Source organism: Rattus rattus, chromosome 11 (genome assembly GCF_011064425.1).
Source record: "Rattus rattus isolate New Zealand chromosome 11, Rrattus_CSIRO_v1, whole genome shotgun sequence".
Taxonomy (NCBI): Eukaryota; Metazoa; Chordata; class Mammalia; order Rodentia; family Muridae; genus Rattus; species Rattus rattus.
The window spans coordinates 98,360,912-98,384,974 of record NC_046164.1 but is presented as its reverse complement, the minus strand read 5'-3'; the positions used below and the strand labels follow the sequence as shown (position 1 = coordinate 98,384,974).

Sequence of the window (24,063 nt, the reverse complement as noted above, 5' to 3'; positions counted from 1 at the left end):
TCCCTAACTGTGATTGGTAATGGGTACGGTGCTTCCTAGAATTGGAGGAAACACAGGCCTACAGGCTAGTCTAGGGATGCCTGGATGTGGGTAGTGGGTTGTGGTCCATATAGAGCCTAGGAGCATACAACAGGCTGCCCAGGAACACAGGTGCGCATCCCACCAGGCCAGGCCAAGCTCAGCCTTCTCCCAGTTCCCGCTAGCCTCACAGCCCTGGTGGGATCCTCCCGGTCTGGGCTTGCGGCCTCTCACCTGCCAGCTGGCCGCAGCGCCGCCCTTCCTCCTCCATGTCGCAGTAGCGACCCTATCTGCGCCCGGTGGCCTGGATGCTCGACCCTATCTGCGCCCGGTGGCCTGGATGCTGCCGGGCTAGAGTCATCACCGTCATCGCCGCCGCCTCCACGCATCCCGGGAGCCTAGGCGAGCCGGGCCGGCGGCGCAGTCACAGAACCCGGGGCGCAGCCCCTCCCTCTGACCGTGGCCGCCCCGCCTGTCGTCACCCTCCCTGCCTGCGGGCCTCAGCCTGGTGGGTGTGCACTCAGACCTGCCAGGGCTGCGGGAGAACTGGCCGCTGATACACAGCAAGGAAAACGTGAAAGCCGCCAGGCAGTTTGAGTAGGTCTCTCTGCAGGCCTCTAGAGACAGCTGAGTGTGCGCTGCGGAGAGCCTTCAAACTGCCCGGCCTCCTTGGCTTTCTCACTAGGCTGTCACTTCGAGTTTAGTAATTATGACAAATTGAATCAAACCAACTTCAACACACTTAGGTGTATTAGATAATAGTACGAGGTTGGTGCAAAGTAAAAAAAAAAAAGGTACTATTAAATACCATGTTGAGTGTAAAAATCTTGGGAAGTGATAGTGTAATTCAGCTAGGCCTATTTTAGTAAACACCAACATAAAACATTAGACCAGTAGCTTCTCCTAAAGTCGACTTGTCTAAAATAACAAACTCTTTAACTTTAGTCGAAGTCGTTACATAACAAACATTTTTAAGTATGTTATGCTCAAACATACCTAGTTAACTCCTTCAGGATTTTAATCTGGTTAATTATGATCGACTTTTCTAATCTTATCTAATACTTAAGAGAATGGTATTCAAATGTCCCTTTTGGCTGGTACTAGAAATCCAAGACTTTGATTCCATCCAGGTGAAATACTTCGTGGCACCATTACTACTACAACCTCACTCTATTTTGTTGAGTTTTCCTTTATAAATACAAACTAGTAATGAGTTTCAAAGTAATGTAGTTTTCCCATACTTTTTGCTAAGAAACATGCTGGAGGGCTTTGTGAAATCAGAACTGCTTAGAAAAAAAAATTCAAGAAAAACCCCAACTAATTTACACATAAATCATGTTCTACTCCCCAGACACTTGTCAATCTATCAGTTCTAAGATAGGTTGAGTAACACTGGGCCCTAGAATCATTTGAAGAAAAAAAAGGACTAAGTTAAGCGTGGAAATTCTGACCCAAATTATATGTCTCTCCAAATAAACTAAATATTGCTTGTATAATTTCAAGCAGTGGTCTTCAGAAGTCAGGTATTTGGGTTTGTGCTACCAAAACTTTTTTCCCCTCCTGAAACAAGGGCTTCTCTTTGTAGTCCTGGGTATCTTGGAACTCACTCTGTAGACCAGGCTGGCCCTGAACTCAGAGATCCATCTGCCTCTGCCTCCCAAGTGCTGGGACTGTAGGTGTGCGCACCATTTGCCTCCTGCTTGTTTTGTTTTAACAGAATGTTGTGCGATGACAGAGAAGTTCCTCTGTACTATCACATGTAATAACCACTAGTCCCACATGGCTGATAACCACTTAAAGCATGCCTAGTGAGCATGGCTACTACACTCAACAGAGCAGAGTTCATTCATTCATTCTGGCCAACTGGGAAGACAATCACAGATCTAAACCTAACAAGGCAAAAAGAACCCACAAAGTTGCTGCTATCCCATCTGTCTTCTCTTAATGAGGATAAAAGTCAGGTATTAAAAACAATCCATTTTATTAGGTTTTAAAACTAGTTACACAATTGAAATAGTCAATTAGGTACTACTCTGTACAGGGACTATGCCTGGGTATGCTCACACTTCAATACTGTACTAAGCCTACTGTGTAGATTGAGACACTCAGCATGTAGATACTAAAAAATAAACTGTAGTATTCCTTTAAGGAAGATTGTAAAGGGTGTGTCACAAGATGACATTCATCAACTTTGAATTATTCCAACTAGAAGATATTTTACACTCTAAAGTTGTGACAGGCAAACATGTTATTTAAAAATGCACACAAAAAGGTACATAAAAATCCAGATATTCTAATGATAAATGAACTTAAAAAACCACCTATGTTTCAGCTTTTGTAACATGAGAAGATAAAGAATATAATTTTAAAAACACACATCAGAAAAAAGAAAAAAGAAAAAAAAAAAAGGCATTCTGTAGGTACAAAAGCAAAGAGCTGTGTGTGAATCTTTATAACCAGTTCCAGACAATGGTCTGTGTTAAGGGCTGCATCTGTACAAGTCTTGTCATTGTCATCTCTACAGTTTATACAATCTTTTACATCTACATAACATACTAAACAAGTCAAATATCAAGTCTTATTAATCTTAATGATTCTGTAGGCGGGCATACAGGTAGAAGGGAGAGAGGGGGAGGGGGGAAGAGAATGAGAAGATGGGAAGGGTAGGGACAGAGAGAGAGAGAGATCAAAAATTACAATCTTCCATTCATATGAAGTGTAATGTATCTCAAGGTGGGGTATAAAACAATATTTGTGAGGATTATAGGGTAAAAAACAATCAACCAGGGTGTTTATTGATGTTCTTTTTTATTTTTAAAATCACACTGTATACACATACAAATCAGTCTAAAATTTATTCACCAAACCCCCAGTTTTTCAGCAATTAGTTCTTACTCAGCACCAAAAACTCCAGTCTGTGGAGACAGACAGACTTCTGCAGTGTGGTTGAGCATTGTCAGGTCCTAGGTTAATTCCGAGACTTGCCCCCTTTGATCCTTTTCTCTTCATGGCTCTCTAGACACAGGCTGTCAAGACTTCGGATTCATGAGCCATGACTACCACGAAACTCAACAGCCTTTGGAGAAGAACTCAAAATAACGAGATGACTGAAATGAGAGACCCTACATGACTGGTGAGCACTCTCCATTCCAAGGACATTGTTATTTTTAATAAGTTTCTAGACTGTTTGGTCATAATGCCATGATCGCACTAGGTTATTTCTAGCCTGAGACTCTGTGACTTTGTCATACATCTCAAAGAAAAAAGTGATCAGTATTGTGGGAACACTTCAGGACAAGTTAGGAAATCAAACGGCAGCTGAGAACCTGTGAACACAGACTAATGAGGCCAAACACAGAAGCCACCAAAATGATGAAAGCTCAACAGAAGCTGTGTTCTGAAACTTGCAGAGTCACCACGGATGATACCTGAGGATCGGAATTTTTGATGAAATGAGCCCAGAATGAGGAATAGTCATCTGCAGTAAGAAAAATAAAATACAAAATTATGTTAGGCTAACGAGACACTCAGTTCTAAAATTCTACCATATAGATTTTGTTTATTCTCCTTATCCTTGTCTATACAAAGACTTCCTGGCCCTCTCTTTTTATAGAAGGTAATAAGCACTTGAGGATTTAGATGAGTTGTGCACGATAGGGAAAGTCCTTCATACTTGAGAGAGGGGAGAGGTGGAGGCAGATTTAGATGAGTTGTGCACGATAGGGAATGTCTTTCATACTTGAGAGAGGGGAGAGGTGGAGGCAGGAGGAACTCTGAGTGTTTGAGGCCCCTGTTCAACATGGTGACTTCTAGGATACCCAGGGCTACATAGAGACAAAAACTCTATCTGAAAATTAATAAAACAAAAAAAACAAAAAACAAAACAAAACAAAAAAAAACAAAAAACAAAAAACAAATGAGCAGAAGAATCCAGATGGTGAGGTAGAGAGAAGGCTCAGCAGTTAAGAGCATATGCATCTGTCCCCAGCACTCACATGGAGGCTTACAACTATCTGTCACTCAGTTCCCTCTTCTGGCCTCCAGAGGCATGGCATGCTCATGTGTATAACACATGCGTACAAGTCAAACTAAAACATCCAGATGAAGTGTTCTCATGATTGTAGAACCACGAGTTGCTAGAATAATCCCAAAGTCCCACTCAGGAAGCAAATTGGCCTGTGATTTCTCTTCTTTCACTTGACTATCTCAGGTTACTAATGCAAGTTATTTATTTTCTAACTGTCTCAATGCAGTCACATAAACTGCCTGTCTAACAGTGGAAACAAAAATCATGAGAAATCCTATAGGAGTTATTTCCATTGACCACAGAAAAAGCCATATTTACAACCAACCCAACAAAATCCTCTGAAAGTACAGTCACAGGCTACCATGTTTGTTTACCTCAGCATTGGAAATTAAATTAGGGTCTCATCTTTGCTAAATTTGGCCTCTTCCTGTAAACTATATATTCCCCAACCTCAAAAGTCATGTTTAAAAGCATTTAAGTGTAGTGACACATAGCTGCAATCCTAGTATTCATGAGGCTAAGGCAGGAGAATCATCCCAAATTCAAGGCTAGCCTAGTCTACATAGCTAGCCCTACCTTCAAAAGTCAAAACAAAGAACTCTCTTCACTTTATCTAAGCAGTTACATCTAAAATGTCAGCAAACCTTAAAACCTTATAGATATTCTTTCCTTGGCTATGCTGGGAATGTCACACATAACTCACCCCTCTATGCATAATAGCATGGTGACACAAGGAGGTCAGTGAGGACAAGCAGCTGGTCATCAGTGAACTGCTGCTTGTGTTCTTGCCAGTTGTCATGATGTGTCCTTCGGAAATTGGATAAGGTCTTCTTGACAGTCATCTGTAATCAACCCACATACATTTTAACCTCTAACAACCAGGGTCACATGTGGGTTATCTTCAGTTATACTATATCCACCTAGACCTCAGCTCTCACGATGTTAGAAAACCAAGTCAATTTTCTGTCACCAAACCACTAACATTCTATTAAAATTACTAGCTTCACTTCAGGACAAACATTGTCACATTGCTAGACCAATTCGATACATATTTCCATACATCTACAAAGGTGACCTGTTTAGCTTTGGAGCATGGATGCTTACTACTAGATAAAACAACCACTATTTCTACTTTAATATTAGCTTTCAGTAAGATGGGAGACTTTCCAGGTACAAAATGCAAGAATAACAGTAGCACGAAACCTAACTTCCTAGTTAATGCTGTCAGGATTCTTCATGCTGGGTTTGGAAGAATAGAAGCTACAGAATTTTATTTTGTTGTACACAGGAGAAATGTCTCTAGCTTTAATAATTACAGAGTAAACTTGACCAGATCAGTGGTAGCTTTTTAAAAAAATAATATATTTATTATTATTTTCTGTATTGCCCTAGCTGTCTTCGAACTGAAGAGATCCATCTTCCTCTGCCTCCTGAGTGCTGGAATTAAATGTATACAGGAAAGTATTTATCTATCAAGTAATACAAGTAAACTATCAGAGAATTATATGCTCTGGAGTGTACATTATTTTGGTAGATTGTCATGTGCTGTTTGATTTCATTAAGAAGTTGGAAGTGGAATTGTCCATAAGCATGTGAATGCTGTGTCCCTCTAAGGTCCCTAGTCTGGGAATGGTTTAGCCTCTTTAACTCTATGGCAGGAAGGAGAGAATGGCAAATCAGCTCAAGAGTAAAACCATGTTTGAGGACACCTGGAAGGCAAATTATTTCCAGCAGAGGCTGCTCTGTTTGTCCAACGAGGTAAAAGCACCTGCAGTGGGAAAACTGAGAAGGAGCCATGGGGAGTTCGCCTTGACTGTGAACTCTAGCTACTTGCCCAGTAACATTATGCTGCTATAAGCACTTGACTCGACGGTATTATCTCGATCTGCTACTTGTTCTTTTACTTGAAAGGGCATACTCTACTCTGCCAGAGATTCATTCTTATGGGGTGCTCCAGCGCTAAAGGAGCTTTACCAGTGGATTTCTGCTAGATGTGCTGAGCCTCCAATTTGATGGTATTTTGTTGCCTGTCTATCTGATATGTGCTTTATTACTTGCTATTTATCCTTTGGCTTGCTGTGTACTTAAATTCACTCATACCAAACTGAAGATATGACTATTATAGATCATTCTTGGGACCATGTAGAACATACTTCAATAGGCTGAGGATCATTCAAATGTGCACTGAGATTCATAAGGAGCTGGGGCATCCAGGTAGGAACATCATAAGGGCTAGAAAGAACACACGCACCAAGTCCAAGCACACCAGCATGACGTTTGACCAACTCTGCAACAAAAATAACAATATGTCATTTACGCTGAAATAAATTTTCATTCATGCTAGATGTACTTTCAGTGTGCATATTTTCCATTTAATATAAATTTACAAGTGTATACATAAAAGCATGATTTTTAGGGCTGAACTAGAAACTGCAAATTCTGAAGATATTCTATAGCTGTCTCTTGGTCTCTTGGCATAATTGTTTCTAGCCAGGAACAAGTCATTGTTAAAACCAACATAAATACAATTTTTTTGATCAGTTCATTCATATTCTAAGTCCTGATCCTGAAACAATTTAAGAGATTAGGTAATATCTTCTCTATTGGACTGTCCCCATACAAAATGCATGACACCCCACCATGCATGATATGAACTGCAACACATGTCTACCTTACAGGGTCTGTTCCTTCCTTCCAGTAGAGTAAGTTCAAGTGTTGTCAAATGCCCACATTCTTGTTTCCTTTCTTGCTCGGCCCCTTACCCCTTGCTGGGTGCTGGGATTAATCAAGCACAGGGCCGCACACGAGCTCTATCTCCATGCAGGCCTCAGTCTCCATCTCCTTTTTGGCGGTGACTGGGGTTGAGCTCAGGATGTGATGCATATGAGCCAAAACCTCACTACGCTGAGCCATGGTCCTAGCTCCTCTCAGAGTTTCTTAACAAAGCATGATGCACACTCTTTTGTAAATACATTTTAGGTGCGTCCATGAACAGAAGGAGAAGGTAATAAAATGAGATTTTGGAGCACAAAAAATTACAAATAATGCCATTTGGTATAAAAAAAGACTTAAAACTAATTGGTACTAATATTTAATATATAAATACTACTTGCTATTAAGTAATTATGATACAACTGTGGCTCTAAAGTATAATAACTTCATATTCTAGGTACTCTGTACAAATTAAATTTCATACTAATTTTTTATTTCTCTGGGGTTAGATCAGATGTTTATCTGTTGTCCCACTTAAATTTCTCTTTAAACAAAACATGGTAGTCAGACCTTTCAGCATCTGGCTTATGCTCAATTACTTTAGAAGCTCCTACAATGACTCTTCATTGTTTTATCAACTGACTAATAAATACAGTCTACACTGGGTTCACATTTTGGGCAATGGATCACACAAAAAGAAATTAACTTGGTAATACATTTCTTTGAAGAGATCTCCCTCATAGAGCCACACATGACTATTCAATATTCCCTTCTCTAGACAAGCAAGGGAACTCTGGTTCCCAAAACATCACCTTTTTTTTGTGTGTGTGCATATATTTATGTTGCATACATGTGTGTGCACATGAGCGTAGAAGCAGAAGTCAACCTTAGATGCTGTTGTTCCGCAGGAGCCTTTCGTAAGTTTTTCTATTTCATGTTCATGTGTATATGTATGTGCACATGCGTCCAAGTACCCAGAGAAGCAGAAAGGAGTGCTGAATTCTGTGGAGCCAGCTCCAGATGTGGATGTTAGAAACCATAGTACAGTACGCTTAACCACCAAGACATCTCTACAGCCCTGTGCTCGGTATTTTGAGTCAAGGTTTTTCACTAGGATCTAGGGATCTGTCTGTCTCCACTGCCCCAGTGCAGCAATTATGGGTGTCACACTTGGCTTTTCATATAGGTGCTGGGAGTCAAATTCATGGCCTAAGGTTTGTAGGGCAACAAGCACTTTAGTAAATGGGTATCTGCACTTGTACGCACATGAGTCTGTGGCATGCAATTGGAGGTCAGAGGAAACTTGTAGGGTAGGTCTTGCCTTTTATCACAGACCCAGAAATTGAACCCAAGTCCTAGGTGCGACAGCAGGTGCCTTTACCCAATGGGCCAAATTACTGGTTGCATTTCTTCCCCCACTTTCGTGTGTTAATGCACAAATTGTAAATTCTCAAAATAGTTTAATCCTATTACAGATACTTTGATCCAATTTTGGATCTGCTTTTACACATTTATATTTATTTGGGGGAATGGTGAAAGAAATGTCTTATTAAAAAGTTATTGTTGCAGTAGTAGACAGGTTTCTTTGTCAGTACAATTTTAGCCTTTAATTTCAGGGCCTATCTTCTTCAAGCCAACTCCTAACAAATAGGAACAATTATTCTCTGCATTTAGTAAAGACCTGAGCACAAACACTTCAAATGCTTAAGCAAACTGCTTATTTCTTCAAAGGAATGGGGATTTTTAACATTACCTGCAGAAGGAATGGTATCTCCCACAGAACCAGGGTCTCGTTTTCTTTTCTTGGGTAGTTTTGTTTTGCAAAGTTGCTCAAAATGACTCTGCATAGCACTGTCCATGGTAAGGAAGTTACACTGTAACAAACCACTTAAGGTAGTAGCAGCCATTTCTCGAACCTGGAGGGATAATCATTTCTATTAGAACTGAGATCCTAAGTCTGAGGTAATAAAGGATCTCAGAGAGGTATGGAAAGCTGAGTGGGGACCTTCCCAGAAATCTATGTAAAGTTTATTTTTTCTTTCTTTTTCATGACAAATGTATCACCAGATTCCCCAGGTATCTGTGGCCTCAAACTAGATAAAAGCTACATAAGGATTATAATAGTATAACTACTATAAAGAAAATAAAATTTCTCCACAAATTAATACATAAACAAAATAACAAAACCTAATGTTAAAAATATAAACAAAATCCCCAACATTTTTCTCTGTATTCCTTGAGAGATTCCTTGTTCTGTCATTTGGTTGCCCTGTTTTCTATAAATATATTGTGGTTCTGGGAATGAATTAAGAGCTTCTTATAAGCTAAGCAAGTATTCTACTACTGAGCCTTCTTTTTATCTTTGCATTTGGAAACAAGGTCTCACTAAGTTGCCTATGCTGGCCTTGTGGTACTAGAGATTAAACCCACGACCCGCCTAGCCTATGTTAGGCTAGTATTCTACCAGTTTCATCCCTAAGCCCTTTTGGTATTTAGGTAGGCAGGATTTTGTTAAGTTGCCCAGGCTGTCTTAGTGTGAACTTGGTGTGGTTCAGGCCGTCTAGGAACTTTCAATCCTCTTTCCTCAACCTTCAGAGTAACAGGGATTACTGCTGTGTGCCACCATATCTAGACAAAATATTCTACTTCATTTGACTGATTTAGGACAACTCAATTTGAAAGACTCAGCAATTCTATAACTATCAATTTCTGTTCAAAGGGTAATACTTATAGTATACTATGATAAAGAATTGGAATGTGGGCAGTAGTCATACTGGCCAGCAGCAACACGTGCTTTACTTTGTGGATAAAGAGAACACATATTAAAAGTAAGCAAGCATGTCTTGTCATTAGCTTGCATTTCTCTGGTCATTATTTGTAGTTTGTATTGCTTTTATGTGACAACTAGTCTACAAAGGCTTGATGATTTTTATATGTCAAAGCATTGTTTTCTAGTAAGTTTTATTTATTTATTTTTTTTTCGGAGCTGGGGACTGAACCCAGGGCCTTGCGCTTGCTAGGCAAGCGCTCTACCACTGAGCTAAATCCCTATCCCCTTCTAGTAAGTTTCTAATATTCTTGTAGAGAAATTTATCTATTTTGATGTCCTCTGAAAGCTTAAAAGTCATCTCTTAGGTTCCAATTAATAGCCAAATCTGCATTTTAGATTCTTTAACTTCCTTAACTAGTAAAGATGTGACCTAAATCTATAATATTACATTGTGTTCTAAGAAGTTATCCATATGTGTGTGTGTGTATGTATGTATGTATGTATGTATGTATATGTACATATGTGTGTGTATATACATCTCCATCACCTCTGAGACCTGAAGTTCCTGCACTGTTCTACTCACTGAACTTTATCTTAGGAAAAATCTGTAGGGACTGCAAGGAGCAACAGGAGCCCAGTCTCTGGCAAGGCAAACAGCACTCTGCTTTATCCAGCTCCTTACCACACACCCACCTCACCTTCCCTCTGCTTTTGGAGATGAGGTCTTACTATATAGTCAAGGTTGGCCATGTTTCACCTAGCTAGCTGCCCAAGAGCTAGGATTCCAAATATGCACCATTACATCCATTTTATGACACTTTTTAAAGTTTCAAGGAGTTATTTCTCACTCCACGATTCTCATTCTCATCCATCTCAGTGATAGGATGCACTTTCACTACAGATCTTGCCTGCCTCCTCCACCAGCCACACTTACCTACTCTCCTCTCTCAGTCTGCCAAGTCCACCCCTGACCCCATATAGACCCATCTTGGTAAACACTATGACAGACAATGAAAGCTCACCAGCAGATTGAGCTTTGGCAATATAATCTGTCTTGAGTGTGTGTGTGTGTGTGTGTGTGTGTGTGTGTGTGTACACGTGCATTTATGTTCTCAAAGAGCACAGCAAACTCTCTCCTGAGGCCTGAAACCAGGGCATTCATACTCATCTTAACCATCTGCATAGTAACTGCAGAGTCCAAAAAGGCTAATCCATGCAATACTCTTTGACTTTGTATGAGAGATTCCCCACAAATACGCATCTCTTGCCTCTAGATGAGATTTAAGATACAAGATTAGTACAAATATGAAATCCATACACAAGCTGGACCCTAGTGTTTGTTATAATCTCGTGGGTATTGTAGTCAATTCTTTCCTAGATGTGGGTTTCAGGACTAAACTCAGGATGCCAGACTTGGCAGTAAGTTCCTTTATTTGCTAAGCTATCTCCTGGCTCATACCAGTAATTTTCTTCCTTCCTTCCGTCTTTTTATTTCCCCTTCCCTTTCCTTTTCCTTCCTTTCCTTCTGTTTGGAGATAAGGTCTCACTATGTAGCCTTGAACTTACAGCAATTTGCTTGTTTCCAGAGCAAAGTGCTGTGATTAAAGGCATGCACCACCAGGCCCAGCTCTATGACAGCAAAGTTTTAATCACACAGCACTGTTATAGATTGGATGTTGGATGTCCTTGTCCTTCTAAAGTCCATGTGTTAGAGGCGAACTCTCCTGGGGCTGCCTGGAAGTGGTAGAGCTGAAGAGGCTGAGCACGTGCTCTCCTTCACATTTAGAGTGAAGGAGACGGTGAAGGGGACGGTGGAGAAAGTCTCTCTTCTATCTTTTGTACACTTTGGGACAGAAGATGAATGATTTTACTCCACCACATATTCATACCACGATACACTGCTTTACCATATGCCTGCAAGCAACGAGGTCAATCTGCTATGACTGAACCCTCCAAAACTAAATTTGAAATACACAAACCTTTTCTCTTGCTGTGGTACTATCTTCAGGCATTGTTATGGTCAAAGAAAGCTGACTAATCCTCTAAAACTGGGGACTGAAAGAAAATGTTATTTCTCAATTTCCACTTTCCCATTTTTGTTCCTTTAGTTTCTAAGAAGCACAAGAAATATAAGTATTTTCACTGAATTTGTTATAAGCAGTCTGTCAGTTCCCTTGGGTCTGGATATTTCCTTGCTGAACACAGAAAAGCTGGCCAGGCTTATTAGGGAAGAGGAGAAACCACCATCCCACTTCCCTTTAGATAAATTGGTTTTCAGTACTTAGAAACAGATACATAAACACAGAAAGTTCTCTATTACAAACAGGTTTTAAAGTCGATAAAGTAAGCAATATTTTTATGAAAGTTTGTGTATTTTCTTTTCCCAAGGTCAATTATAGTCTATGGCTGCACCATACTAATTGTGCCCAATCTCACTTGCCAAGGTCAATTGTATATATGTATGTATTTATGTATTTATTTATTGCAGCCTGCTTTTCCTATACTGGGCTAACTGAGTTAAGAGATTATCTTTTGGTACAATATAACTAAAACCTCTGCATTAGTAGAGGTAAGGGTAGTGGTCATAATTTAACTTTACTGGATAATAGTGTATTCTGTGCTCTTCAATCTGCCTTCATGTATTTCTCTAGTTCCTTAAGAATCTTTACTCTTACATTCTGGTGTCTTAAGTGTGGGAAGGTTATAGGCTACCAAAGGAGAAACATCAACCCAGCCAAAAAAACCTTTTGACCTACAATCTGTCCTACCTGCAAGATATGGTGGGGCAATAGTAGCACAAAACATGTGGGTATAAACAACCAATGTCTGATCTGACTTAAGGCCCACTCTATGGGCCATATTCAACACTGTTTGGGTGACCAAGAACCGGAGACTAGATAACTCAAGAGACCTAGGGTAAAGCCAAACACTACTGGTTAAAACAAACAATCAGCAAAATGACTCTTAATGATATTCTGCTATACTCATAGCTCAGTGAATAGATCAGTGATCACCAGAGAAGCCTCCTCCTACAGCAGAGGCGCATCCCACCACAGCCAGTACTCAGGACAGAGAGGGAGGCTGGGGGGGGGAGAAGAAAGAAGGTAAAGGACAGACCTCATTACACACAACTCTAAACATGAAGGACGCCTTTATCAAATCCCTCCCACAGAAAATCCCACTGGACGAGGAGGTGGAAAGAGTGTAAAGAGTCAGGAGATGGAGGACTGCAAGAGAGAAGACCTCTGAACCAACCAGGCAAGGCTCATATGAACTCAAGAGACCAAAGCAGAAAGCACAAAGTGTGCAAGGCACCAGCAGGTCCTGTGCATTAATACTACAGCTACTTAGGACTTCACATTTTTATGTAACTCTCGAATGTGTGAACCAGTGGGTCTCTGATTCTTGTGCGAGCTCTTAGAACTCTTTTTCTTCTGTTGGTTTCCTTGTCCAGATGAAGTGATAGTTTTTGTTTTGTTTTATTATGTTTGGTTTTTATTTATCAGCCTATTCTTTCCTAAAGGGACAGAAAGGGAGAGGATCCAGAGGGGAGAAGAAGAGTAGAGGGAAGGGAAACTATAATTAGTATGAGAAAATGTTTTTTTCAATTAAAAGGAAAAAAAAAGAAGAAAAGAGTAATTACAACTTTCCTTTACAGGCAAGAAAGCCCAGGTTTACCAGTGATGTGCTAAGCAGCTGTGAGGGGAGAACATCAAGACCACACCCAATAACTTTTATCTGTGCTACAGCAAATCATGACTTCACACAAAGATTAAATGTCTGAATAAACACATCTCAGGAATTGTAGTCAAGGCAGGGCTTGAACTTATGGAAATGCTCCTGCCTCAACCTCATAATCATACATTTTTAAAAGTAACTCAATTTCCATTTGTTCTAACTTAAATTTTACCTCTAACTGTTCATCCTCCAAAGGCGTATAATCAGCCATCTGATGTCTTTAACTGCATCTTCATTGTTTAGGAAAATAAAGAGGTTATAAAATACCATGGTCTGGAGGTAGGTCAGCACTGTATATCTTGCATGCCAAGAACTGCTTCTTGCTGTCTGTGAATGAGAAATACATGATAGAGTATATATGATAGAACTGACTAGAAAATGAGATGACAATGACGTTATATACAAGCAATACAATATTTGAGCTTGACTCTGCTTTCACAGGAATAGCTGAAATAAGCTTAATCTTCTATTTCCTTCTAAGCAATGAGAAGCATGGTCAAGTTCCCAGGCATCAGAATGCCTCAAAGTTCTGTAGTGGGAACAAAAGATGCTGGTAAAAGTCAAAATATTCTCTTGGGAGAGAAATAGTTATAATTAAGACAACTGAATCCTCCAAGTATCATATATTTCTTTATTTTACTTTCCATAGTAGTAGGTAGGGCATGGAAAACAAAAAGAATATGAACCATTCATGTCAGTATGTACTCCATCTCATGGAATGGACTTAAATAAAAAATGGTTGGTTCCTCCCATCACATCTGTGCCACTACTATCTCAGAATATCTTGCAGGCAGGTCTTCTGTTATAGGTCTCAGGGCTTGCAGTGACTGGGTGGTTCTGATGATTACTTTCCTCCTCTGGTAGTGTGCAGAGTGCCTTCCAAGTACCATGAACAAAGACAGTAGGGTTAAAGCTTCTGGTTAAAACTGGATCTATCTCTTGATGTTGGCTGACAGAAGTGTGGTCTTCAGCAAGAGTCTCTTCCAATCAGATTGTGGAGATGAGCCAACAACTTTCTTTGGCAACAGCCTATCATGATTTAGGGGAGGTGTCTATAAATCCTTTTGGCCAACAACTTAATAAATTGTAACCCATTCTTGGCTTTGCAGGTTTTAACTGCTTTAGCAGGTTAATTTATCTGGGGAATTGTCTCCACCATATATGATGACTCCATTTAAATACTTACATATATGCAAATATTTTAAAAAGCTTCCCCACATCCCCCTCCCAATTTAATCCTCCTAGTCTAGCTTTCCCTTTATCTCTTTATAGAACTACATCCTATTTGCTCTTCCTTGCCTAGTCCCTTATCTAAACTCAAGAAACAGGTAAGACAGGCATAGGCTCTAAGGGAAAACACACTATTACTCTGTTAAAGGAACAAGAAAAAAACAAATCCTAATGATACAGCCATATCCATGGATCAGTGCACTGCTCAATCCTCATCAGAGAAGCTTCTTCTTGCAGTGGATCACACACCCACAACTGGACAATGTGCAGAAAGTGAGAGGCTTTGAAGCACCGAATCCTAAATGAGATTCATCCTTCCATCCATCCATCCATCCTTCCTTCCTTCCTTCTTTCCTTCCTTCTTCCCCTCTCCCCCTCTCCCTCCCTCTCCCTCCCCCCTCCCCCTTTCTTTCATCAAACACCTATTTCTAAGGCTCAGGGATTCATACAGAAGAGACGAAGAGATTTTAAGAGTGAGAGGTGGTAAATGGTTCCAAGGAAATGGAATCTTCCAGACACAATAGGACTGATGCACATATGAATTCAGAAAGAATGTTGTGACGGCATGCACAGGATGTGTACATGTTCAAACCAGACAAAGTCCCAACACGGAGTAGGGGAGGTGGGCACATAGACTAACCCCTAACTAAGATGCTATCGGCAGTTGATGCCTACTAGGAAAAAGAAAAACAGTTTTCCCTAATAGTGTCAGGGGTAATTGGCTGACACAAAATGGAGTCCTTTTTTGGGGGGGGTGGGGGAGGTGGAGTGGGTGGGTGGGTAGGCTTTTGTTTCTATTTTAGTTTGGTAAGTCTTATGTTTGTTATAATTTTTGGCTTTTGTTTTGTGGGTGGGAGGGATGTGAAATTGGGTAGGGAAGATATGGGAGGAGTTGGAGGAAAGGGATGAAAAACAAACAAACAAACGAACTAAGTATATAAAAACAATAAATGGTTAGCCTGTTCATATGTATTTGGACACCCACATACACTGGAAAAGAAAAAAAGAGGTCATGAATTTGAAAGAGAGCAAGGAGGGTTGTTATATAGTCAACTTTGCTGGGATAAAAGAGAAGAGAAAAATAGTGTAATTATAATTTCACAAATGAAAAATATTTTTAAAATGCTATTTAGCTTTAGCATTTATTTAACACAGGGTAGAATAAAAAAAATTTTAAGGGAAGAGACAACACTCTTTTTAACACAATGGCATTCTAGGCAGTGAGGATCTATACAAGACTTTCATGACAACTGGAGCTATATTGCTTTACTTCCTATCATGGAATATGTAAGGTACATAAGAAATATTTGAAAAGTGGGAAAGAGAAAGAGGGAGAAAAAGAGAAGACATCAGAATAAACAGGAAGGACATAAAGACAGGAAGCAAAAAAGTGAAGGATTAAGGGGCTCCTTGAGATCAGGTGGAAAAACAGTTCCAACTTCTTGAGGAAACTGATGGGGGGGAAGATTAAATGAGTCTTCAGAAGTCATACAAGTGAGTAAAACACAAGTTCACAAGGCAATAAAGTTTGAATTCAGGTCTGTCGGCTTCCAAATCCAAGATCTGCAGAGTCAGCTGAAGAGCAAATAGGTACAAAAGGAGAGGTCGCTGCAGTTTGTACAGATAGACAACATTACCCCTCTACTGACAGCCATTACAGAAGGAATTCTCAGCCCCCCTCCCAACCTGGAAGAAGTATTCATCATCTAATTCCTAAAGGAATACTGGTACGTTTCATATTGATTCTCTAGTCACTATAATTGTTTGTTTGTTTCTCAATTGGGAACAAGGTAGAAATAAGCTGTGGTCAGTCATTACAGTTAAATAATGACTGATTAAATAATTAAATAAATAGAATGACTAAATCCCATGCCTCTAAAATATCACTTTAGATTGTTGGGAAATATTTTTCAGTGAAAACTGCAAGAACAGCTTTACTTTTTCTATAGTGTGTATGACTGGCTCTGCTCTGTGACTGTTTTGCAATGTAGTCTTAGTACCTGAACCACTGTTAAGTGTCTGTCACAAACCAGGAAGGAAAATGGCAAAAGAGAATGACAGATCCTTTCTTCATTAACACCTGGTATTAATACATTTTAACACATCATCTCTTGAACTCGCCTAAATTCCAAGAAGTCTGTTGCAGGATATTAAATCATACTCTGAACCCCAAGATTGTGTTGTTTACTGGAAAAACCTGTTTCTAGTTGCTCACACCTTTAATCCATTTGGCTGGAATACAGACACACCCTTAGCACACACCTTTAACTCCAAACAATGAAGGTAAAGTTAGTTTGTAGAAGGAAGCTTTCTTTTATAAGTGATTTTAACTGAGTGGCAGACAAAGTGACAAATCAGAGAAAGATCTGACAGAATAGGATATGCCCAACTCTCACAGGAACAGAGAAGAGAGAGAGAACAGCACAATGAAGCAGCTTTACTTAGAGTTTGTCCAGGACAGGTTGCAGAGAGAGAGAACAAGCTAGACACAAATGAAGACAGAATGAGACAGAAAATGAAAAGGAGCCAGAAGATTAGAAGATTGCCCAACTTAGTGTGAGGCCAGTCACAGAAACTCAGGAGAAGCAGAGAGAAGCCAGAATCAGTCAGGCTGGAGAGGAGTTTTGAGTCAGAACAGCTGAGTTGAACCAGGCAGTCAGAAATCAGAAAGAATTAGGAAGGCATGAGCTTATTCAGCATTAAGTCTCAGAGGCTGAAAACATTCTAGGTCTAGATTGCACGGAGGCTAGAAGCTTCCAAGACTAGATCTAAGTTAGCAGACAGAGGCAGTGAGTCTCTGAGATGACAATTACCCCAGGTAAATAAAAGTTACTTTTATAGAATTTGGCAGCTGAACCAGGTATAAATCAAAGCCTGGTTTGGGTTTTTTATTTTTGTTGTTGTTGTTTTGGTTAAAGAAAACGAAAAAATTCAGAGGCCTGATACGATACCACACATTTGATCCCACATGTTTAATCCCAGCACTTGGGAGACAGAAGCAGGTGGATGTTTGTGAGTTACAGGCCAGCATGCTCTGGTTGGTGAATTCTGGGCCAGTTAGGGCTACATACTGACTCTATCTCAAAAGAAAAAAATAGGAACAAAAATCAGGTATTGTGTATCTACAGTTCATTGTGAAATACTCGAGAGTGACAAAGCAGGGCAGACAGAGGATGTAGATGCTGTAGCCATGCACTTACCTGGCTTAGCACCTGAAGTATCAAAGGCACTTGCTGAGGGTAGAGCAACCCCTGAGACATTAGTGATAAACAGAGCTTTGCATCTCTTTTCAACTCATCATAACTATTGTCATTTTCCACTGGGGCGATCTACAAAACAAAACTAAATGGTTACCACATCCTACATCTTACATGAGAGAAATTCCAGCACCCAGGAGGCCAGCCCAGGCTACAGTCAATACGAAGCCAATCATGTCTAAAGAGAGACTGTCTCAAAATGAAAACTTAAAACAAAACCACATTTTTACTTTTAACAACTTGAATGTGAAACTGCAAACAAATATATTAGAAATACAATGAACACCTTATGATCCAATCACTTCTTAAACAGTGACAAAATCATGGATAATCTTGTTTCATTTTTGCTTCCCACTGTCCCCTTTTATCAACTAAAACATCTGACACAAGCCCGTAGATATTCCCTTATGTCATCTTAAAAATATATAATCTAGAAGGACACCATCATACATGAAATATTATTATAGTCACAATAAAAGTACTTGACAGTAGCTAGAACTAAGCCCTAGCACTCGGGTCTCTGTGAGTCTGAAGAAAGCCTGGTCTACTCAGTGAGCTCCAGGCCAACCAGTGATACATGAAACTGCCTCAAATAAAAACAGCAAAATAACCACAAAAATTCTACAGTGCTTAAACTACCCCCACGGCAGCACTGGCACAGCAGATACTCCGGGCTCACCCAACATCATAATAATCATATGATGCTGTGTTTCTAAATGTCTGAAAATTCCTTGCTATCTGATTTTTAACATATGGAGAAAGAAACTGAGGTCTCGTTTAGTAATTTCCTCAGTCATGGTCTCCCTCTGATTGTATCTACTTGATGGTGTATTTTGGTTTCGGTAAGTTCTGTACCCTGGCCAGTGGATTTAGGTTTCATTTTACTGAAATATAATATTGGGCACAGCATAAAAATTGTGTTCTTTTTTTTCCACAATATTTTTTCTTATGCAATAGTCCATCATAAAAGAGAAATTTACAAAGTGGCACTATTATAGCTCATAATCTTCACTGCTATCCAAAATATTTTGTATATGAAAGCTTTTGCTTGCTTAAAATATTGAGTTCCTTCCTATACTGCAATGGTGAACAGTTACTTTCTTAAAGGGTACTTTTATTATTATAAACCCACTAATTTTAACAAATCTGGTAACTTTGTATTACTTTTGTACTCTTTAAAGTGATATTCGCTAATTAAACTCAAATTGGTGCCTTGATTTCAGATATGATATGCCAAAATAAGCTCATTTATCTTAGATGTTTCTTATTTCTCCAAGAAGCCCTGATTTTCATAAGAACTGTTACTAAGAAACCAATGTCCAGGTAACAGAAATACTGTTACCACTCTGTGAAGGTTTCTTCCTAAGTTTTTTAGGTTGAGAAAGCTGGGAAATAAACACATTCTTTAAAGACAGAAAAAGCTTATACCGGGGGTTGGGGATTTAGCTCAGTGGTAGAGCACTTGCCCTAGCAAGCGCCAAGGCCCTGGGTTCGGTCCCCAGCTCGAAAAAAAAAAAAAAAAAAAAAAAAAAAGCTTATACTGATATTTTCTATTTAAATTTATAATCGTTTTAAAGCTACATTGATTGTGTGTGTGTGTGTGTGTGTGTGTGTGTGTGTGTGTGTGTGTGTGTGTGTGTGTGTGTGTGTATCTATGTGTGTAGGCTGTGGAGGTCAGAGGAAAGATTTTTTGCAGGAGTTAATTCTCTCCTCCACCATAGAAGTTTGAACTCAGTTAATTAGGCTGGGTGCTGAGCCATCTCACCAGCCCCACTATTTAAATCTTTCAAGGTAAAATTTATAAAGAGGAGCTAAAGATATGGCTTAGTGGTTAAGAGCATGTGCTGCTCTTGCAGAAGACCCAGGTTTGATTCCCAGCATTCACAATGCAGTTATTTCTAACTCCAGTTCCAGGGCATTCAACACCCATTTTTTCCTGGTCTTTCTGGGCACAAGTCATGTACATATACACGCAAACAGAAAATATACATAAAAAAAACAAATGCTTTAGTCAGACAATGGTGGTACACATATATCTTTAATCCCAGCACTTGAGAGTCAGAAGTCAGTAGATATCTGTGAGTTCAAGGTCAGACTAGTCTACAGTGTGAGTTCTGTGACAGCCAGGGCCACACACAAAAAAAAAGCCCATCTTGGGGGGTTGGGGGGAATGTATGAAATAGGTGTAATTAGGAGACTGTCATAGACAGAGCTAGAGAGATGGCTCAGTGATTAAGAGCACTGACTGTTCTTCCCAAGGTCCTGAGTTAATTCCCAGCAACCACATATGGCTCACAATAATCTGTAATAGGATCTGATGCCCTCTTCTGGTGTGTCTGAAGACAGCTACAGTGTATTCATGTACATAAAATAAATAAATATTAAAAAAAAGAGACTGTCACAGTAATGAAATAGTTCTGTCTTTGTGGCAGTACATATAATATTAATCTGTACAGGTGATACAATGACACAGAATTATGTAGTATGTCAGGTTCCTAACTATGGTATTATACTACAGTTGTGGAATATGTTTAGTGTTAGAGAAAATGGAGTGAAAAGTACCATAAAATTTTATTTACTTCGTAACTTCCTGTGAATCCTTAATCAATAATTATTAATTATCCTTAATTAATAGGTTTTTGAGAATAAAAATAAAAATTCATAAAAATCAGGTGATTCGATTTTTTCCTAACATGTAAAAGACAGTTTAATGCATATAAATATGTGTACATCAATGCCAAATTGGTGCAGACACACCAATTTTCTTTTTTTTCTTTTTTTTTTTTTTTTTTTGAGCTGGGGACCAAACCCAGGGCCTTGCGCTTGGTAGGCAAGCGCTCTACCACTGAGCTAAATCCCCAACCCCCAATTTCCTTTTTAAGCATTGTCCTCTCTTACATTCTGGAGGGCTGTCAATCAAGAGACCCCAGGTTCAAGAGAGGCAAAGGGTCAGTGCCTATTCAGTTTAACCTTGGATTTGGGCATGTGGATCTTGAAGAGGTCCAAGGAGCAATGCCCAAGAGTCGAATCCTATTCTTTCCTGTAATCTAGATTCTATAATCTAGAACCTTGGAGTTATGGCACCTACTCAGCTCTTCAATTTTTACTTGGTTGTATAAACCACCTGGACATTTTCTGGTAATATTAATTTACTACCTTTGCTTTACAAATCAGTAGATTTCTAATGCTTGAAATTAAAGAACCTTTATCAAATGGAAGACTAGGGTGGAGAGGTAGAAGGTGGCTAAGAGCGCTGGTGGCTCGCCTAGAGTACCTGGGGTGGGTTCCCATTGCCCATTACAGGAAGCAGCCCACAGCCACCTGCAGCTCCAGGTCTAAGGGATCTTACACCCTCTTGAAAACACATCAAGCATGCACAATGTGCAAACTTGTGTGCAAACATATATGCACACAAAACACGCATACACATAAACACTTTTTAAAAATTAAAAAATGTAAGACTCTCTATGTTCCAGAACCGGACTCTATTGATTCCTGTAAGAGCAGATTTAAAAAAAAAAAAACATCAGAATAGAAAAAAGTATGCTAATTTTTGAGACAGAAAATCCACTCTGTAGCCCAAGCTGGCTTTGAACTAGATCCTCCCCCCTCAGTCTCTCAAATGCTGGGGATTCAAGGCATTCATCAACATACCTAACTAAGAATTTCTTGATTTCGATGGGCATGAAACTGCTTCATGTAGTACATAGGTTCACTTTATGTTAAATTTGTGTGTGCACGCATGCACACACCACAGTAAGCATGTGCAGGGTAGAGGACAACAACCTAGGGCTATCTGTCCTCTCCTTCCATCATAAGGTTTCTAAATTAACTTCAGGTTTTCAAGTTTGACAGCAGGTACCTTTACCATTGAGCCATTGTGATAGCTCTAGGGTTAACCCTTTAAATAAAGTGTCAATGTACCATATCTGGTAATTTATTAAAAAACAAACACAACATGCAAGTGTGAAATGCATGTTATACAGAAGATGTTTATGAATGAGTAAGAACACAGTGAGAGGGGCAAATGATTATACCCCACTCTTGACCAGTTTTAGTGTTCTCCATATGCCTGACACATTCACTGAACACTTTGCACAGGCAGGCAACTTTGTTTTTTACTTGATTTAGAATCCAATAGATCAGTGTATTTTTTTTTTTAATCTTGTCTTTGCTAATTTAATTTAACTTATTTGGTCTTTGCTAATAGCAATGTGAGTAGTAGAAAATTCAGATAAAATGATATTCATGTTCAATCACAGAACTCAATTTCAAGAATGAAAGATATGTAATATTAATCCACATAATCTTTACTCCACCCTAAGAATGTGAGTAGATGCTACTCTCAATTTGCACATGAGGAAAAAGAAGTTCTGAAAGCCAGCAATGGAGCCAAGACAGATTCCAAGCAGCTTGACTCCTATTCCTGCCTCTTCCCTAGTAAATGTTTGTAATAATAAAAATGATGATGATGATGATAAAAATTAAAGCTACTATATATAGCAAATGATTTATTAAATTACAATAGCTACATAAAGAATACTAAAATAAAGTCTCATTTTACTCATTCATATTTTCTCAAAGGAAAACTAGCCAATGGTTAAAAAAATGCTTGCCCAGCAAAACATTTGTGTATAACTGGGTGTGGTGGCTCATGCCAGTAATCTCAACATTTAGGAGGTGGATTCAGGAGGGTGAGCAGTTCAAGGTCACTTTCTGCTACACAGCAAGTCTGAAGCTAGCCTGGGCTACATAGGATCCTATATTAAAAGAGAGAGAGACAGACACAGAAAAGGATATCTATCTATCTATCTATCTATCTATCTATCTATCTATCTATCTATCTATCTATCTCGGTTGGCTTTCACATTGTGGTGGTTTGAATGGAAATGTCCCACCTAGACTCATATTTGAGTGCCTGGTTCTCAGGGAGTGGTAATACTTAGGTTAGGTGGTATGGCTTTGGGGTAGGTATGGCTTATGGAGGAAATATATTATTAGGGGTAGGTTTCAAGGTCTCAGAAGCCCAAGCCAGGCCCAGTGGCACTCTTTCCTTCCTGCTGCCTACAGATCCAGAAGTAGACCTCTCAGCTATCATGTATGCCAGTATGCTGCCATGCTCCCTACCGTGAGGATAATGGACTAAACTTTAGAAACTACAGGCAAACCCCAATGCTTTCTTTTATCAGAGCTGCCATGATCATGGTGTTCCTTCACAGCAATATATCATTGATTAAGACAATTGTCATATATATATATATATATATATATATATATATATATATATATATATGTTAATAGTAACTATATATTATATGTAAATCTGCACACATATTTTCAATGTTAACTACTATCACCGAAGAATTTTCTGTGACAACCTATCTTGAGATGAAATAAAAATTCAACCAGTGCATAAAAACATAGAAAATATCTTTCCTTATCTTGACTGATATGGATTGCTTTAAGAGTGGATTAGGAAAGTATCAGGATAAAAAAAGTATGTAACTTTCAGAGTTTGAGACAGGAACTTACTCTGTAGCTCCAACACACCAACCACTGAATGATGGATATGAATGACAGCCAGTGGGACATTTTTTCATTTCAACTTACAGTCTTACCTTAAAGAACAGAGGCAGAAGCTGAAGCTGCTCTTTGACTGCTGTAGAAAATGACCTTCCTGCACTTGCCATAAGCAATTTCAATACTATTTGGAAATAAATACACAGAATCAGCCAAGCTATTAAGTTAGGGAGCACGGATAATGATGCAATTCTAAAATCCCTGACAGCTACAGTATCTCAAGTCAGACTGATTCATTAGCAATTAATAGCATCCACAGTAATCAAGTAATTGAGGGTACTAAGGGAAGAAAAAAAAAAACTATGAAATATGAATAGCCTACTAAGAACTTTTAATATATTTCAAACTAGTCGAGAATTCTGAGGCAGTTAAAATAATGACAGTGTAGCTTATAGTTAATTTTTTTTTTTTAAATTAGCTACTAAAAAGAAAACTGAGTAGCCAAAATATATTGAAAATTCTAAGACTCATACTTGGTGATTTTAAAAACTTACTACAAATCCAAAGAAATCAATAGTACAGCACTGACATGAAGGCATGCATACAAACCAATAGAATACAACAAATGCAGAAATAAATCATCACAATGTGTGCTGATCGGGAGCACCAAATCAATGTAATAAAAAAGTTTTCTACAAGCAATGCTGGGAAAAGTTACTGTCCACATTCTAAGCAATAAAGTTAGATTCTAACTTTATAGTCATATTCAAACTAACTCAAGGTGGACTAGA

The 24,063-nt window shown here is 39.1% G+C and overlaps 1 protein-coding gene across 1 annotated transcript in view; it reads right to left on the bottom strand.

Annotated features, from left to right (window-relative positions):
- Positions 1-1,982: 1,982 nt before the first annotated feature.
- Psme4 (proteasome activator subunit 4) overlaps positions 1,983-24,063 on the bottom strand; it is a 103,319-nt gene continuing 81,238 nt past the window's right edge. The window contains 8 exon segments of the mRNA XM_032916519.1: positions 1,983-3,496; positions 4,749-4,887; positions 6,199-6,332; positions 8,511-8,673; positions 13,438-13,463; positions 13,466-13,592; positions 17,696-17,824; positions 23,371-23,456. Coding sequence (XP_032772410.1) covers positions 4,753-4,887; positions 6,199-6,332; positions 8,511-8,673; positions 13,438-13,463; positions 13,466-13,592; positions 17,696-17,824; positions 23,371-23,456 — 800 coding nt within the window. The 3' untranslated portion in view covers positions 1,983-3,496; positions 4,749-4,752.